Source organism: Acinonyx jubatus, chromosome E2, assembly GCF_027475565.1.
Source record: "Acinonyx jubatus isolate Ajub_Pintada_27869175 chromosome E2, VMU_Ajub_asm_v1.0, whole genome shotgun sequence".
Lineage (NCBI taxonomy): Eukaryota > Metazoa > Chordata > Mammalia > Carnivora > Felidae > Acinonyx > Acinonyx jubatus.
The window spans coordinates 57,638,594-57,653,678 of NC_069396.1; the positions used below are offsets into that span (position 1 = coordinate 57,638,594).

The window sequence follows — 15,085 nt, forward strand, 5'->3', positions numbered from 1 at the left end:
CTCACAGGCAGGGCTCTTCCTCTGTGATAACGTCATGGGAAAGAGGCCTTGCCTCAAACGGTGACATAGGAGGAGGGATCTTATCTACCGTGACATCCCAGAAGGAGGTTTTGTCTCCGGTGACGATTTCATCCAAAGCAGTGTCCTCGGAGGCAGCCCCCTGGCCACAGGCTGATCCTGGGTCCCAGGCCCCTGGAGTGTGTTGAGGGATCCGGGCTGGGATGGGGGCCCGCGCGAGGCCGCAGCCCCCAAGCCCCCGGGCCTGGCCTCAGACGGTCACCTCGTTCTTGCTGGCGGTGCGCAGGTGCTGCGGCAGGTGGTGGCCGGGGATGAACTGCAGCTGCTCCAGCGTGCCCTGGCGCTGGAAGGGCGGCCTGCGCGCCAGCGTGCCCCCTCCCCCGCCGGCGTCCGACAGCCAGGCGGGCTGCGGCGAGCCATGCAGACCGTGGTGGTGGTGCGGGTGCAGGCCGGGCGGCGGGGGCAGCCCGTGCAGCGGCGTGGGGGGCCCCCCGGGTCCCAGCAGCAAGTTGGAATGGGACGCGGCCAGACCCGCGCGGGCGGCGGGCTCGGGGGGCAGCGCGGGGCTGCGCGGGGGCGACAGCAGGTGCTCCCGGCTCTGGCGCAGGGGCTCGGGCGACGAGAGGAGCAGGTGCTCCTGCGACACCAGGCGCGCGCGCGGCAGGGTGAATTCGTAGCGCGCGCGGCCCGCGTCGCCCAGCAGGTGCTCCTGGGACATGACGCGCCGCGGGTTGGGCGCGGGCGCCAGGCCCAGCTCCTCGGGGCCGCCCCAGGCATCCATGCGGTAGCCGCCCCCCGTGCCAGGTCGCCGAAGAGTGTGCAGGGGCAGCGTCCCGCGGGGCATCTCCCCCAGGTGCCGGCGCTTCAGGTAGGCCTCATCCAGATCCTTCTCGGCTGGGGGAAGAGGGGGAAAGGCCATACAGGTAAGTCCCCAACCAGTCCAGAACGTGCCCCCGCCCCCCTGGCTTCCGTACATCCCACACCCATGAGGACCCCAGGGATCACCAGAATGCCCTGGTCATTATTAGCCTGGGCACAGGTAGGTGACATAGGTGGTGGGATCTTATTTAAATAAAAAAAAATTTTTTTTAATAAAAAAAAAAATTTTTTTTAACATTTATTCGTTTCTGAAAGAGAGAGACAGAGTGCAAGCTGGAGAGGGGCAGAAAGGGAGACACAGAATCTGAAGCAGGCTCCAGGCTCTGAGCTGTCAGCACAGAGCCTCAGTCGGGGCTCGAACTCACAGACCGCGAGATCATGACCTGAGTCGAAGTCGGCGCGCAACCGACTAAGCCACCCAGGCGCCCAAGTGAGCCTCAAATTTTAGTCGGCCAAAACCATCAGGCTAGGTGTGTGACCAAACGCACATTCCTAGGCCCCACACAGATGGTGGGCCAGTAGATGTGGGGGGGAATTTCCTTCGCCCCGCCCCCCGCCCCAAATTTGGAGATGTGACCTATTTGTGGGTTATGAAGTCAGTTTTGTAGAGGGTGAATGGCATTTTAAAATTAACTAGAATAGAAAATTTTCAGAAAGCATCCACCCAGGGATGCCTGGCTGGCTCAGTCAGTGAAACATCCGACTCTTGGTCTCAGGGTTGTGCGTTGGAGCCCCACACTGGGTGTAGAGATTACTTTAAAAAAATAAATAAACATTTAAAAAAGTTATTTAAAAAGAGGCATCGGTATACTAGGGTAATAAGGGTAAGCAACCAGTTCCTAAAATTTTTATTTCAGTTACGTTTGTGTTATTGAAATATTGATGGATGCAGTGACAGTACCTGGGGTTTGTTTTAAAATAATCCGCTAAAAGTGGGCTGAAGGGAGTCTAGATTAACAAAATGTTGCTCATTGTTGAGTTGAGCGATGGGAACATGGGGATTCGTTTTACAATCTCTTCTAATGCTGGGCATGTTTGAAAATGTCCATAACAAGTTTCAAAGTTTTGCTGTAACTAAAAATTATACATATTATGTGTGTCTCAGGGGTCATGATATAAAAAGCATTTCTTAATGTGGCTCTCAGTTTAAATCTTTTTTTTTTTTTAATGTCTATTTTTGAGGGGGTGGTGGAGGGCCAGAGAGAGAGGGAGACAGAGGATCCAAAAGCCAGACTCAGGGCTTGAACTCAGGAACCGTGAGATCATGACCTGAGCTGAAGTCAGATGCTTAACCAAGTGAGGCACTCGGGCGCCCCTGGCTCTCAGTTTAAAATGTTTGAAGGCTTAGGGTGCTTGAGTGACTCAGTCAATTAAGTGTCTGACTCTTAATCTCGGCTGGCATCATGATCTCGTGGTTTGTGGGTTTGAGCCCCACATTGGGCTCCGCACTAACAGTGCGGAGCCTGCTTGGAATTCTGTTTCTCCCTCTCTGCCCCTCCCCCACTCTCTTTCTCAAAAATAAATAAATAAACTTAAAAAATAATAAAATGTGGGGCGCTTGGGTGACTCAGTCAGTTGAACGTCTGACTTTGGCTCAGGTCATGATCTCATGGGTCATGGGTTCAGGCCCCGTGTCAGGCTCTGTGTTGATAGCTCGGAGCCTGGAGCCCGCTTTGGAGTCTGTGCCTCTGCCTCTCTCTGCCCCTCCCCTGCTGTGCTCTGTCTCTCAAAAATGAATAAACGTTAAAAAATGTTTTTTAAAAATAATGAAATGTTTGAAGGCTCTTGCCACTGACCCGGAAATGTCCAGAATCCCAGTGATTGGTCCAGGGATGAGCGTGTGACCCAATTTGGACCAGTGGGATCTAGACCTGGGAATGCTGGGATCCTTGGGAAAGACCCTTTTCTGCTGGCAGAATAGCATCTTGAAATTTCTCAGGTCAGTCTTTGCTACCACTAAAGAAGAATCTGTCTGAAAATAAAGAAGAGATGTAGAATCCTGGAGATAGCTTTTGAACCCCTGGATCCAGCCGTACCTGAAGCTCATGATTCATAGGCTTTCCCGTATCGAGCCAATGTAGTTGCCTTTTGCTTTTGGCTTAAGTTGTATTTCTGTCAGTTGTAAATACAAGTCCTAATGAATACAATAGATCTTAGGGGGGCACGGATATGCATTTTTAAAAAGCACTTTCAGAGGCCTATCGGGCCACTGTCCACAATCCTAAACCCAGGCCCTGGCCCCACCCCATCACCTTCCCCTCCCCTTCCTGGGACTCACCCAGTCTCTTGAGGGAGGAGTAGCGGTTGAGTTCAGATTTCACAGCGGCCTCATAGGACGGGGGCAGATGTGAGAGGTTGTGGAAGGACCGAGAGCAGGACAGCGTGGAGTAGTGCAAGGAGGGGCTGGGCGGCGGAGCGGCACGCCAGTCTGGGGCAGAGGGGCATGGCAGGGGTCAGTCCAGCCCCTCCTCCCTCAGACCCAGGAGTCCAGGCTCCCAGCCCCTTACGGAGTGGAAACCAGGGATTCTGGCCCCTCAGGGGTACTTGCTCCCCGACCTCAGGAGACAGGCTCAATGCTGGGGAAGCAGGTCACGTCACAGGAAGAGACGCAACTGGCACGTGCTCAGCACCTGCTGGGTGCCTGGCCGGAGGCTGGAGGGGCCGTCCACTCCACACATTTCCCCACAAACCCAGGCAGGAGAGAGATGAGCCTGGGAAACTGAGGCTAGCTTGGTCACCTGGCTGGACCGGGAGGTCAGGGCTCACAGGATCTCACACCTGCTCTATCCTGGGCACCCAGCTCAGGCTTAATACAGGCAGGGAAGGAAAGGAGCCTTTGTCTTCCCCCCAACCCAGCCCCAGTCCCTACCCATCGTGGCGGCATGGTGCTTGGGGCTGTTGACGTTGAGGTGCAGGTAGTTGTGGTGCAGATTATCTGTGGGGACCAAGAAGGGAAGTGGTGTCACTGCCATCACCCACTCCCAGCTGGCACTGCTGTCCTGGTCTCATGGGAGGATTTCCACTCATGTCCACTGGGTTCCCAGCTCTGATCCCTCCTATCTCCTGAATCTCTGCTCTGACCTTCCTCACCCTTCTGGATCATCAAATCGGCTTCCTGGCCACTTGGCCAGCCCATCTTCCAGATCAGCACACCCCCCCCCCCCGCCTTGGTAGTACTCCTGACACCCACACCTGCCCCTGCCCCTATGCTGCTGGAGTCTCTTCCCACGGCTGACTGTCATCCACAGGACAAAATCTAAGCCGGGAATGGTGTTTGAGGCTTACTCGGCCCTAGCTGATGCCTTGCCTGAATGAGCCTAGCTCAGTCCTGCCACGGGGCCTTTGCAGATGCTATTATGCTGTTCTCTCTGACTTGAATTCCTTCCTCCCCTTCTTTGACTGAAGAACTACTCATCCCTCAAGATCCACCTCAAATGTCTCTTCCTTATATTACGATTCAAACCCATCTCTTCCCCTATACTTCTCACCCCCAGCTCAGGCCTTGTCCTGTATAGCCTGCATTACTACCCAGCCTCCTCCTGCACCTTCTTCCTCTCGTCTCTCCCCCTTCACATGAGTTCCAGAGAAATTCTTCCACTCACTTCTGACTTTGTTGCTCCCCTGTTCTAAAGTCCTCCATGGCTCCCATTGCCATCAGGACAAAGACAGAGCTCCTCAGCTCAGCCCGGTGCTCAGGTCCTTCCTGAGGTGTCTGCCCACCCTCTCCCTGGCCTCACAGACTATGCTTCAGAGGCTCAGACCTTGCCCTGCCCAGGTAGACCCCTCACCCTCCAGGCCACTGCTCAAACGGTATCCTGGGGGAAGTCTTCCTCCTCCTCCTCCTCCTCCTCCTCCTCCTCCTCCTCCAACCAGACGAGACTCTTTTTAACCTGTTACAGCTCCCTGGACTTCTCCCTGGTGAACTCACCATAAAATACGAGAACAGCTCATATTTATATAGACCTTTTTTCTGTGCGAGGCACTGCTCTAAGCCTTCCATCGTTAGTTCATTTGAGCTTTGCAGTAACCCTATGCGGTGAGCGCCGCGACGCTGCTTGTTTTATGGCCGGGGGAAGTGAGGCCCAGAAAGGTGAAATCGTGTCTTAGGTAGCCAGCGGCAGAGCCAGGGTTCAAACCCAGGCAGTGTTCAGGACATTCTAATTCAATAGTTAGGTGCTTTCTTGTGTGTGTGGCTGTTAGGAGCTCTGACACTGGTTTTCTCAAGTGCAGGTGCCGAGAATGTCTACATTGAAATCACCGTGGCGTCCGTGGCACCCACCCAGGGGGTTCACGGGAGGGCAAGGAGGGGTCCTGATTCACAGCAGGGTCCCTCCAGCCTTGCCGGGAACTGGTCCGGTTCAGAGCAGGAAGAGGCTGGAGGGTGGGCTGGGGCGCGGGCGGGGCCTGGGCACCGGGGGTGGGGCTACCCGGGGAGGGCGGGGCTACAGGGCAGATGGGCGTGGTCAGAGGCCGCAGCGGCATTCCCGGCTCCCAGGTCCCACTCACCGAGATTGGAGGGCTTCACGGTGTTGTAGAGGGTCTTGGGCGTCCTCGGGGGCATGCTGTCGGGGCCCCCGACCCCCGGGGTCAAGGAGCTGCTTCGTGCCCGGTCCGGGCGGGTCCCAGGCCCAGCCTGATGCCTCAGAATGTCCACCAGAGCCCTAAAGGTGGCAGAGAGCCGGTCAGCGGCCTGGGGACGGGGGTGGGGGCAGGGAGAGGGAGGCCCCAGCCTTCTTTTCCCTCCCTGCTCTCCCCTTTGGGGGAGTCGGTCATCTCGGCGGAGCTCCTCGTCTTTGGCCACGCCCATCGCTAATGTCCATCTGAGCACCGCCCGCCCCAAGGTTCCTCCGACCACATTTCTTGCTTGAAGCGCCCCTTCCCCGATTCGTTGGGACCCAGCCCCTTCTGTGGTCCTTCCCACACCGTCCTCCCTGGGCCCCCACCCCACCCTGAACCTGGGGCCTCCCTCCTGTTCCTTTAACAGCCTTCCCTTGGCGGTAAAGTGTGCCTCTTCCGTCCAGTTGTGCGGACCGAAACCCTGAGACTCGCCCCTGGCTCCTGCTTCTCTTTCTTTTCATGCCCCTCAGCCATCTTGGACTTCCAAAATAAATCCCTAGCGGACCACTTGCCACCTGTGCTGCCCCCAGTGCCTCCTCTCATTGCTAGTGTCCTAAGGGGCCTCCCGCTTCCACCCTGGTCCCCTGCTGTCCCCAAAGACTCCTCTGGAACCATCAGATGGCTTCGTGCCTGAGCTCCGCGCCCTCCAGACCCCCCCCCCCCATCATCACTCTTAGAATAAACCTGCTTCCGCCCACTACTCCGCAGGCTCAGAGGCTCCGTCGCTGTCCCGCAAGTTCTACCAGGACGTTTATACGTGCTGTTCCCTCAGCCTGGAATACCCTTCCCACAAATACCCGTTTGACTTGCTTACTCTCCCCACCACTCACATTTAATGATAACGGCAGCCAGCGTTTATGGAGGGCTTACTATGTGCCCAGACTTGACATGAATCAACTCAGTTAATCCTCATTACAGTCTGACCTGGGATTGAAACCCAGTTCACCCAGCAGGGCAGGGACCTGGTTTGGTCCACAGCTGTATGCCCAGCTTTTGACCCACACACAGACGGTGCCCAGCAAATAGTTTGTTGGATGGATAAAGGCCCGAGCCTCTCCCGTCACTCAGCAGCCGGGCCGGTTCTGTCGCCCCTATTCTTGGGACCCCTTCGGTCTCCCTGGGTATCTGCTCCCGCGCTCGCTGTGGCTGCCTCCCGCGTCTCTGAGCAAGCCTGGTTCCCTGTAGCCCTGCCCTCTCCAGATGGCTCCACCCCTGATAGCCCAGGCCCCGCCCCCAGGCGCCCTGCCCTAGGGTCCCAGCGCTCACACACCTGGGCACGTTGATCTCCCGGTGCGCCCTGGGCGCACGGGACGCCTTGCTGAAGGCCACTTTGGCGCCGACGCCCACGGCCAGGGCGAAGCTGATGACCCCGCACACCACGTAGGCCGTGCTGCCCCCGGGGCCCTCGCCCCCGCGCCCCCCTGCGCCCCCCGCCCGGCCCCCTTCCAGCCACCCGGCCTGGCCGGGCCCGGGCCCCCCGCCCGCACCCCCGGCACCCCCGACGCCCCCGGCCAGCGGCGGCGGCGTGGTGGCCCAGCGCGGCGTGTCGTAGTTGGAGCAGGACGCCTGTGCCAGGCGCATGTGGCGGTGCTCGCAGCAGAAGCGGTAATGGCAGGTGCCGCAGCAGAAGCGGTAGGAGCCGGTGCTGCAGTTGAAGGTGGCGTCGTACTGTCCCATGACATCGTAGTAGCCGTGGCAGAGCTCGGCCGGAGGGGGCGCCCGCGCCGCCGCGCCGGTCCCGCTCGCCGTGCTGGTCCTGGTGCCGTTGGCGCCCGGGCCCGCAGCGCCCCCGCCGCCCGTCAGCGCCCCGGTCAGGCGCCGCAGGTGCGCCAGCAGGGCGGGCAGCGGGCCCGGGGGCTCGGCGCTTGTGGTGTTGGACGGGCGCGCCCCGGCCTGGCGGGCGGTCGAGGCCAGGAGCAGGAGGGTCCCGAGCAGCAGGAGGGACGGCATGGGGCGCGCAGGAGGTCGGACCGGGCTGCCAGGCCGGGGGGCGAACCGAGGCTGCAGCGGGGGGCGAGAGAGAGATGGCCGGAGGTGCGGACATGTGGGGGTGGGTGGCCGGACGCGAGGAGGAAGGCAGAAGAATGGCGAGAATCATGCCGCAGGGGACAGAAAGGATGCGTGGGGAGGGAGATGCCCGCGCGCCGAGTTAGCAGCCCCCCAGGGCAGTGGACGCGGGGGTGTTTGGGGAGGGGGCGGAACGGAAATACGCCCCGGACGCGCCGCAGGAGAATGGCCGTGATAATGGGCAGACGCCGGTAGGGTCAAAGCGAGCGATGGGGGGGTGGGGATTGGGAAGGTCCGCGGAGATGTCAGACGGGCGCACAGAAGTAAAGGATGGGCAAAAACCAGAGGAAAGATGTGATGTGCGGAGAAGAAACCGGGGAGAGGAGCGAGCGAGCGACGGCAGGGGGAGCGTAAGAGGGCGGGGGGGGGGTGATATGGGGGCGTGGAGAGCGGGGGAGGAGGTTGTGGTGGGTCAGTGAGGATGGGGGAGGCAACGGACACAGATGTGGGGTGGGCGGGATGGGAGGAGTGGGGGGGAGATGGGGAAGGTGAGAGGAAGAGGTGTGGGTGGGGAGAGAGAGAGAGAGAGAGAGAGATTGGAATTGAGAACTTGAGTTTACAGAGCAGGCGGGTGGACCCAGGTGGTCAGGACTTCTCAGCCTGACGCCGCTCACGTTGGGCCCGACCTGTGTGCCACTGTGTGCCAGGAGAGTTCGCATTCTCCGCATGGTGAGGACATAAGATGCCTCCAGGCAGTGCCAAGCGGTCCCCTGGGGTCACAGCTGCCTCTGTTGAGGAGTGCTGGCTCAGACCCGGCTGGTCCTCGGTCGCCCCCAAAGGCCCCTCTCTCTCCTTTATTTAGGTCTGGTAATTCAGGGGCCTCAAGCTTCTCTCTCGCTCCCTCCCTCCTCCACCCTCTCCCTCTGTCTCTCGAGCACACACACAGTTGTAGGTCTGAAGTGTCTCAGGACAGCAGGCGACGCAGGGTGGCAGAGCTGATCATGTGCCTCAGTCTCCCCATGCGTGAAATCGGGGTAAGGATGGTTATCAGGGGGTGGTTAGAAGGATGAGCCGGGTTGATCTTTGTAAGGAGCTCAGAACGCCCTGGTCTGTTGCAGTGCCGCGCACTGTGCACACTGCAGCCGCTAGTTCAGGGGGTGGCCAGGAACAGGGCCAGGGAGGAGACGGCAGAGTGAGGGGCCAGATGGGGCCGTTTCTGGGCAGCAGGACGGCAGGACGGATGCTTCCACAGTGTGTCCTGAGCCCTGAGGGTGCAGCGGTGACTAAGCCACAGCGTTCCCACCTTCACGGGGCTTATATTCCAGGGGCGGGAGAGGGCTGGGCGCACAGACATACACCAGGGTGACACTTGTTGAAAACTGTTAAGGACAAATATGAAGAAATTTTGCAGGAAGTCATGACCAAATGAAAGCAGCATGAGAGAATGGGAGGGTAGGAGCACCTGGGTGGCTCAGTCGGTTGAGCGGCTGACTTTGGCTCAGGTCATGATCTGACGGTTTGTGAATTTGAGCCCTGTGTTGGGCTGTGTGCTGACGGCTCAGAGCCTGGAGCCTGCTTCACATTCTGTGTCTCCCTCTCTCTCTCTGCCCCTCCCCTGTTCGTGCTCTGTCTCTCTTCGCTCTCAAAAATAAATAACCATTAAAAAAATAAATTAAAAAAAAAAGAGGATGGGAGGGTGGATAGGACGAGTTGAATGAGCATCATTAGGGTATCAGTTTTATCTGCTCCTTTCCACTGGGGGGGGGGGTTGTGTTTGGGGACCACACCATTATCACCAAAAGTAGTAGGGGCTGGGCTGGGGAGAGGGTCATGGGAGCCGAGGCTCCCCACGCCTCAGTCAGCTTGCCCTGCTCCTGCAAGGGGCCTCAACTTCCCTTTTAGCTCCAGCCCTGGCCCCTCCCTTGAATCTGGGCTAGAATATCCCACTCCCTGCTTAATAGGCATCTTAGAAGTGGCTTAGCTCACACCGTGCAAAGCTGTTTGGTGGCTCCTCGAAAGTTAAGCAGTTATCACATGACCTGGCAATTCCACGCCTATGCATCTGCCCAAAGAACCAAAAACGTACGCTCACACGAAAACTTAACGCGCGAGTGTTCATAGCAGCGCTATTCATAACACCCCCAAAGCGGAGACCACCCGGACGTTCACCAACAGAGGAACAGATCTACGCGGTCTATGGGTACAATGAAATATTATTCCGCCTTAGCGAGGAACGGGGCACTGATACGTTACATCGCGGGTGAACCCGAAAAACAGCACATGAAAGAAGCCAGACACAAACCGTCATATCTCTTATACGAAACGTCCACAGGAGTCAGATCTATAAAGCCAGAAAATCTGGTTAGCGGTTGCCTGGGGCTGGGGGAGAGTGGAAGAATGGGGAGTGGCTGCTTTGGGGTGATAGAAATGTTCTGAATTGGTGGCAATGGTGGCACATTACCAGTGTCCTAAGTATCATTGAACGGTACACTTAAAAATAGTTTAAAGACTATCGGGCCCCTGGGTGGCTCAGTCCGACTCTTGATTTCGGCTCAGGTCATGATCTTGTGGTTCATGAGATTGAGCCCCGAGTGGGGCTCTGCACTGACTGCTCGGAGCCTGCTTGGGATTCTGTCTCTCTCTGCCCCTCCCTTGCTCATGCATGGTCTCTCTCTCTCTCTCTCTCTCTCTCTCAAAATAAACACATAAACATTTTTTTTAATGGTTAAAACAGTAAACTTTACGTTATGTGTATCTTGCCACAATTTTAAGAAACGAAAAACCCACCAGCATAGGTCAGATGACATCAAGCGTTGCCCTGTCGAAACTGCCCAATGGCTTCCTGTCACACCCAAAATAAAATGCAAACCCTTCTCCCTGTCCCTGTCCCTTCATGCTTTTCCAGGTCCCGTGTCCAAGAGGGTCCCTTCTTCCTGCCTGTGCATTTGTTTTTCCTCTGGCCTGGGACCCTCCTCCCCCCCCCCCCCCCGCCTTGTTGCAGATATCGGTCTGACCCACCCCCTTCCTTCCTTCAGGCGCCCTTCACATGTCTTCTCAGTGTCCCTCCCTGCCCTGTCTAAACTAGCACCTCCAGCCACTCTGGTCCCTGCACCTGCTTTCTGTCTAGTTATGGGTGCCATCTCTACCTGCCGCATTATACGTGCAGTGGCCCACTAGACTACGCACTGCATGAAGGCAGACTTTTTTTTGGGTCTTTCTTGTTCATGGTTGTGTCCACAGCACTATGGCATGGATGAATGTTGAAAGATGTATGAGAGGTGGGTCTTCTCTCTCTCTCTCCCCCTCCCCCACTTCAGACAAAAACACTGAGGTTCCAAGAGGTACTATCATTTGCCTAAGCCTTACAGTGCCCAAGCATTGGAGCTAGGCTTTGAACTCAGGGCTCAGGGCACTGCCACCTGTAGGGCATGGGTCCCTTTATTCCATGCAGTCAAACGTGGGTTGACATGCATCCAGACACACCTCTTTCATCAGTGAATCCACATGCATGCAGCGATGTGGATTTCTTCATTCATTGAGGGCTGCCACATACGGTTGGGCAGGTTGTGCACTGCACAAAGAGCTCTGGTTGCGAGGCCGGAATCCAGCCAGGCTCTCCTCCTTAAGGCGTGCTGATGGGGCTGCATCCATCTGGGGGAAGGTGCACCCTTTAGAACTCACACGAGGGTGCCATCTGCCTGCCAAACCATAGCCGCAGGGGAGCTGCATTGGACCAGGGGGTACCTTTGTCTCATTTGCATAAAGGCACCAAATGGGCTAGCGGTTTGCTCACTCAGTCCCCATTCTGTGCCAAGCTTCCGGCTGAGCTCCACGGACACAATTCTTCCCTCTGCTAACAGAGTCCCATTATCTCCTCCAACTGCTTACACATGCACATACCCAGGGAGACACAACTCCAGGCCACTGACAACTCTGGGGAGTGGGGGAGGGGGGCCACAGCATACATCCCTCAAACCCAGCAATGCACCCAGACACACACACACACACACACACACACACACACACACCACCTCTGTTAGTGGAGGGACCCATAAGCTCCTACCCTGCCTTATGTCTCCGGAAGGAAAGTGGACACACACCTAGGGACACAGTGGCCTGTCCAGACACAAGGATACAGGAGGACTGATTCTTCCCTTACACAACACACACACACACACACACACACACACACACACACACACACAACATGATATGCACGCAGTGACGGAGAACACAGGACACCCACGCCATGTGCCAGACACAACGCACAAGGACACCCAATGTCATCCTGGCGGCACACCTGTAGGCCTCCTCCCAACACACAGATACACAGCTCCACGAGGACACACAACCGTTCCACCCACAGGACACAATCTCAGATGTTGTGACACCCTGGGACCACACATAGCTCCCAGTACAGCCAGAGACCTGCCCAAACCAGCTCTACATGGACACATGACCATACACATCACAGCCCACAGTCATGCAACCTCATGGGCACACACACACACACACACACACGTGCAAACACACCCTCACCCAGCGGTGGAGTCTGGAAGCAGGCACGTGACAACTCCCCCCCACCCCCCCCCCACAGCCCTTCTCGCACCCCTTACACACACAGGCACTTTCCTCCCCCCACAGCTGAAGAGAAAAGGGGCCCTCACCCCAATCTCTTCCCTCCCTGCACCCCAGTCTCCTCCCTCTCTGCCCCATGCATGCTCAGCGGCTCAGGGCCAGAGGTCTGGCTGTGTCCCTTCCCCAGCCCCCCCGCCTAGGACCCGAGAGACATACAGACAGAGATCTGGGGAGCCAACTTGAGGAGGGTTCCCAGAGGAGGCTCCTGGGACCCTCACAGCACTGTGCCCCACACTCCACACCCTGCTCCTGTGCCCTCTCCAGATTCTGCCAGCTGGGGTGGGGGCCAGGTGAGTCGCCTTCTGGGATGTGTGGCAGCAGAGAGAGATGGAGCAGGACAAGGAGAGAGACTTGGGGGCTTGGGGGGAGACTCAGAGAGAGGAGGAGAAAGACCCAGGGAGAGGGACACAGAGATGTGAGAGCAGGGGGAGACCCCGGGAGGACAGAGACCCAGGGAGGAGGACAGAGACCCAGAGTGGGGGGGCAGTGAGGGGGAAGACAGATACTCACAGGAGGGGCAAAGAGTCAGAGAAGTGGGGTTCTGAGATCAACAAACTGAGAGAGAGAGAGAGAGAGAGAGAGAGAGAGAGAGAGAGAGAGAGAATGAATAGAAGCCCACAGAAGGGTGAGACCCAGGAAGTCAGAAGCCCTGAGCTGGTGAACTGGGGGCAGGAGAGGGGTTTGGAGGTGGTGGTGGAGGGGGGCTGAGGGTGCACGGCGGGTATGGAGAGAGAGAGAGAGAGAGAGAGAGAGAGAGAGACGCTGGGGGCACACAGGGTCCGGGGGGCATGATATTCCCCTAGGAATATCTGGAATTGAGGTGAGGGGTCTATCTGGGGTAGGGATGTGGAAAGCAGTGGGGGGGAAGACAGATACTCACAGGAGGGGCAAAGAGTCAGAGAAGTGGGGTTCTGAGATCAACAAACTGAGAGAGAGAGAGAGAGAGAGAGAGAGAGAGAGAGAGAATGAATAGAAGCCCACAGAAGGGTGAGACCCAGGAAGTCAGAAGCCCTGAGCTGGTGAACTGGGGGCAGGAGAGGGGTTTGGAGGTGGTGGTGGAGGGGGGCTGAGGGTGCACGGCGGGTATGGAGAGAGAGAGAGAGAGAGAGAGAGACGCTGGGGGCACACAGGGTCCGGGGGGCATGATATTCCCCTAGGAATATCTGGAATTGAGGTGAGGGGTCTATCTGGGGTAGGGATGTGGAAAGCAGGCGAGGGGAGAGGGTGTGGGTTCAAGTCCAGGTGCTCGGGCTGGGGGAGCAGAGCGGAGGGGGAAGGGGAGGGGTCCGGATGGGGGGCGGGGATCGCAGTCCTGGGCGCCCAGGCGGAGAGGACTCAGAGACAAGGACCCTCCCTGGGCACGCTCCCGGCGGCAGGCCCGTCCCTACACCTTCTGTCTCTGGCACCTCTCTGACTCCGGATATCTCCGCTGTCCACCCTTCTCCCGGACCCCGCCTCCCACCGGCCCGCCGGCGGCCTCTCCTCTCCAGCCGGATCTGCCCTGGGCCATGGTCCTCTTAGCCTGTGTCTCTCTCTCCAGATCTCATCGCTTCTCTGTGTCCCGAGTCTCTGTCACACGTTCGTTTCCCGCCCCCCCCCCTCCCCTCCCCTCCGGGCGGTGTCCCGTTCTCGGAGTCTGTTTTCTGTGTGCCAACACTTCCCTTCTTCCCCTTGTCCCATCGTCTCTGTCTCTCTCCGGCCTGTCTCTGTGTCCCCCCCCCCCCCCATCCCCATGTCTCTCTGCCTCTCTGCCTCTGTCTCTGTCTCTATGTCTCTTTCCCAGGTTTGCTTTCTACAGATCTCTGTCCCTCTGGGTGTCTCTGTGTCCCCTACCCTCACCCCACCCCGGTCCCCGGTCTCTCTCGCCGGTCCCCCTACTCTCACTCAGGCCCAGGTTGGAGGGGCGGGGTGGGGGGGCGCTGCAGCGGGAGCTGTGTGTTCCCAGCGCAAAATAGACTCCTGTTGCCATGGCGACGCGAGCGCGGCCTCCGAGACGCGAGGCATCAGGCTCGGGGGTGAGGAGGGGGGACACCTGGATCCGGAAGGCGGGGGCCGGGGGCGCCTGGAGGAGCGGGGAGGAGGGGACTCCTCGGTCCCCGGGGAGAGGGGGTGCTGGGCGCTCTGACGCCGGGTTCCGCGGACGGGGCCTTCTGGGAGGGGTCTGGGATTCCAGGATTGGCGGGGGTGGGGGTGGGGGCGGACTCTGATTCCCCGGTGGGGGCGGGCTGGTGAGGGCTCCGACTCCTGGGTCTCTGGGGGATTCAGAGGTTGCCTTCTTAGGTCCCCGAGGTTGGAGGTGGGGGCTGGGGGCCAAGGGCTGAGAATCTCAAGGGGTTGGGGAGCCTTGACAGGGGGGCCTTGACTGGGGGCTCCGCGGAGTCCCGACTCCCAGATCTCCACGGGGGCTGCAGAATTCTGGGAGCCCCCATGTGGATCCCCAGACTCCTGCGTCTTAGGGGAGCAGGAAGCACTCAGAGGAAGCGGTCTGTCCTTCCCAGCCATTCATCCACTCACCCGCATACCTGCCTCTTCCTTCCTCCCCATCCCCGTGTCCCCGTGCCTCAGTTTCCCCCTCCGCACCGGGGTGCGGTCGCGCTCACCTCACTTTCCGGAGTCGGGACCCTTGGGGAGTCGGGGGCGGCGGCGGGCGGCGGCGTGGGGGGCCGGCCGGGGAGGCAGAGCGAGCGCGTGTCTGCGAGCCAACCGGCTGGGCGTGTGCGCGCCGGTGGGGGGCGGCCGGCAGCGTGCGGGGCGGGCGACCCGGCCGGCAGCTCCTGTCCGCGCAGATGTGGCTGGGCCAGCCTCGCCTTTGCCTCGCGCCGGCTGGGAGCAGGGGAGAGGCACCTCCCCCTCCCCACCTGCTGGGACCCCTCTTCCCCCCACCCGCAGCCCCCACTCGCCCCCGGGATACCCCCCAAATCCAAGA

The 15,085-nt window shown here is 58.9% G+C and overlaps 1 protein-coding gene across 2 annotated transcripts; it reads right to left on the minus strand.

The window, feature by feature from the left end:
* Positions 1 to 268: 268 nt before the first annotated feature.
* Positions 269 to 15,059, minus strand: SHISA7 (shisa family member 7). Of its 2 annotated transcripts, XM_053210641.1 has the most exons (6): positions 14,760 to 15,059; positions 6,785 to 7,515; positions 5,404 to 5,558; positions 3,767 to 3,832; positions 3,176 to 3,325; positions 269 to 912 (listed from the first exon to the last, which is right to left on the minus strand). In XM_053210641.1, exons 2-6 carry the CDS (start codon positions 7,462 to 7,464, stop codon positions 269 to 271), a joined length of 1,695 nt encoding a protein of 564 aa, XP_053066616.1. In that variant the 5' UTR covers positions 7,465 to 7,515; positions 14,760 to 15,059. The 2 variants fall into 2 exon arrangements, with proteins under 2 accessions (XP_053066616.1, XP_026893079.2); XM_027037278.2 differs by lacking the exon at positions 3,767 to 3,832.
* Positions 15,060 to 15,085: the final 26 nt, after the last annotated feature.

Coding starts and splice junctions, on each gene's coding strand:
- SHISA7 (XM_053210641.1), bottom strand. CDS start 7,464: ATGCCGTCCCTCCTGCTGCTCGGGACCCTCCTGCTCCTGGCCTCGACC. Junction 3,833..5,403: donor CGTGAAGCCCTCCAATCTCG/GTGAGTGGGACC, acceptor TGGTCCCCACAG/ATAATCTGCACCACAACTAC. Junction 3,326..3,766: donor GCACCATGCCGCCACGATGG/GTAGGGACTGGG, acceptor CCTCTGCCCCAG/ACTGGCGTGCCGCTCCGCCG.